We start from the raw sequence: 1348 nt of genomic DNA, 5'->3' as shown, positions 1-1348 counted from the left end.
CAGCCCCACCGCAACTTCATCTACAAAAAACATGCAAAAAAGAGCGTGACCAAAAGACAACACCTCAATAAAATTTTTTTAATTTCATCTTTGTGGAGGTACATCTTATCTTATGACACGATGACCCCGATATTGATCGACACATCTGCCATCAGAAGATGATCTTATTGTTTACTGTTTCAATAATTTACTTAAGGTTTTATTAAATATTGATAGTTGCTCAGAACAGCAAATAGCAGACATTATGCCAGCAGAAAAATAAGATAATCTTCACAAAAATTTAAATGCCATATTTTACATTTAATCACAACTGCCTCCAGCTCGTTGGTGTTTTGGGTTTCTTAAAATAACGTCATGGTTTCATTTTTTAAATAAGATCATTTATAATATTGACAACAGTACATTACAGTAATAACGCCCTCCGGCTAGCTGCGGTACAGTTAGCTGGGTAATGACGATGGTGATGAAGATGATGATGATGGTGGTGGCTGTCTGCACGTTCAACGTTTAAAGTGTTTAGCCAAACAAATGTTTTTGCTCACTCACCTCCTCCAGCTGAATTAATATTTCCAATATTTCGGTTAACTGTAGCTCAAGCGGATGGGTTTGTCATCCAGTGTTTCGGCGCGAAGAGTCCGCTATGAATGAGAGCGATAGCCAGTGTTATCAGAAGCGCAGGATGCCACTGACTACCACCCCTCTGCGATAAAAACCCCTTCCACAACACCTGTCAAAATAAAAGTCCCATTTATTTACGCAAAATAAAAGTCCCCATCATATATCCAGGCATGAATTCGGAACCGCATACTAACCTACTACTTTTACCACATTGTTACATGGTAGAATGCTGGCACGCGGTTCCAAATTCAGCAATTATTTAGATGCGGTCATCTGCTCCTCTATGATAAAATCCACTTCCGCATCACCTATCAAAATAAAGGTCCCGTTTATTTACCCAACCTTTTCTGACTTTATGTACCTTTTATACACTCCTCTGACTACTGTGATTAAAACAACAGTAGTTTTATTACTCTATATGTTTTTCTGTATGTTTTCACAAAATAAAATCGGCTTGTGCATCACTTTAAAAGATTTAAAAGGGTCAATCTAATCACACCCATTTTTAAAGGCAAGAACTGCACTGATTCAGCATCCCGTTTTTAATTAACATGTTAGGAGCTTAAAAAACGGACTTAAGAGTGTATGTTGAGTCTATATTATAAATACATCCATATATGTATATATGCTCCATTAACAGCATTCTGTAATGATGTTACAGAAAAGATCAATACACATTTGAAGTTTTTTTATTTATTTATTTGTTAAAATTTTAAGTGTCTGGGTAACA

The 1348-nt window shown here is 36.1% G+C and overlaps 1 protein-coding gene across 1 annotated transcript in view; it reads left to right on the top strand.

Moving 5' to 3' along the window:
* Window positions 1-451: 451 nt before the first annotated feature.
* The window catches only part of LOC107576955 (N-alpha-acetyltransferase 15, NatA auxiliary subunit-like), a gene marked incomplete at its 3' end in the record, with an annotated part of 14029 nt that continues 13132 nt past the window's right edge, over window positions 452-1348 (top strand). Inside the window, exon 1 of the mRNA XM_016263074.1 lies at window positions 452-505. Within this exon, the coding sequence (XP_016118560.1) occupies window positions 452-505 (54 nt within the window). The remainder of the gene's footprint in view (window positions 506-1348) is intronic.

This window comes from Sinocyclocheilus grahami, unplaced genomic scaffold, assembly GCF_001515645.1.
Source record: "Sinocyclocheilus grahami isolate Dianchi unplaced genomic scaffold, SAMN03320097.WGS_v1.1 scaffold4713.1, whole genome shotgun sequence".
Lineage (NCBI taxonomy): Eukaryota > Metazoa > Chordata > Actinopteri > Cypriniformes > Cyprinidae > Sinocyclocheilus > Sinocyclocheilus grahami.
Note: the sequence above shows the minus strand (reverse complement) of the source record. Positions and strands in the feature narration are given on the sequence as shown.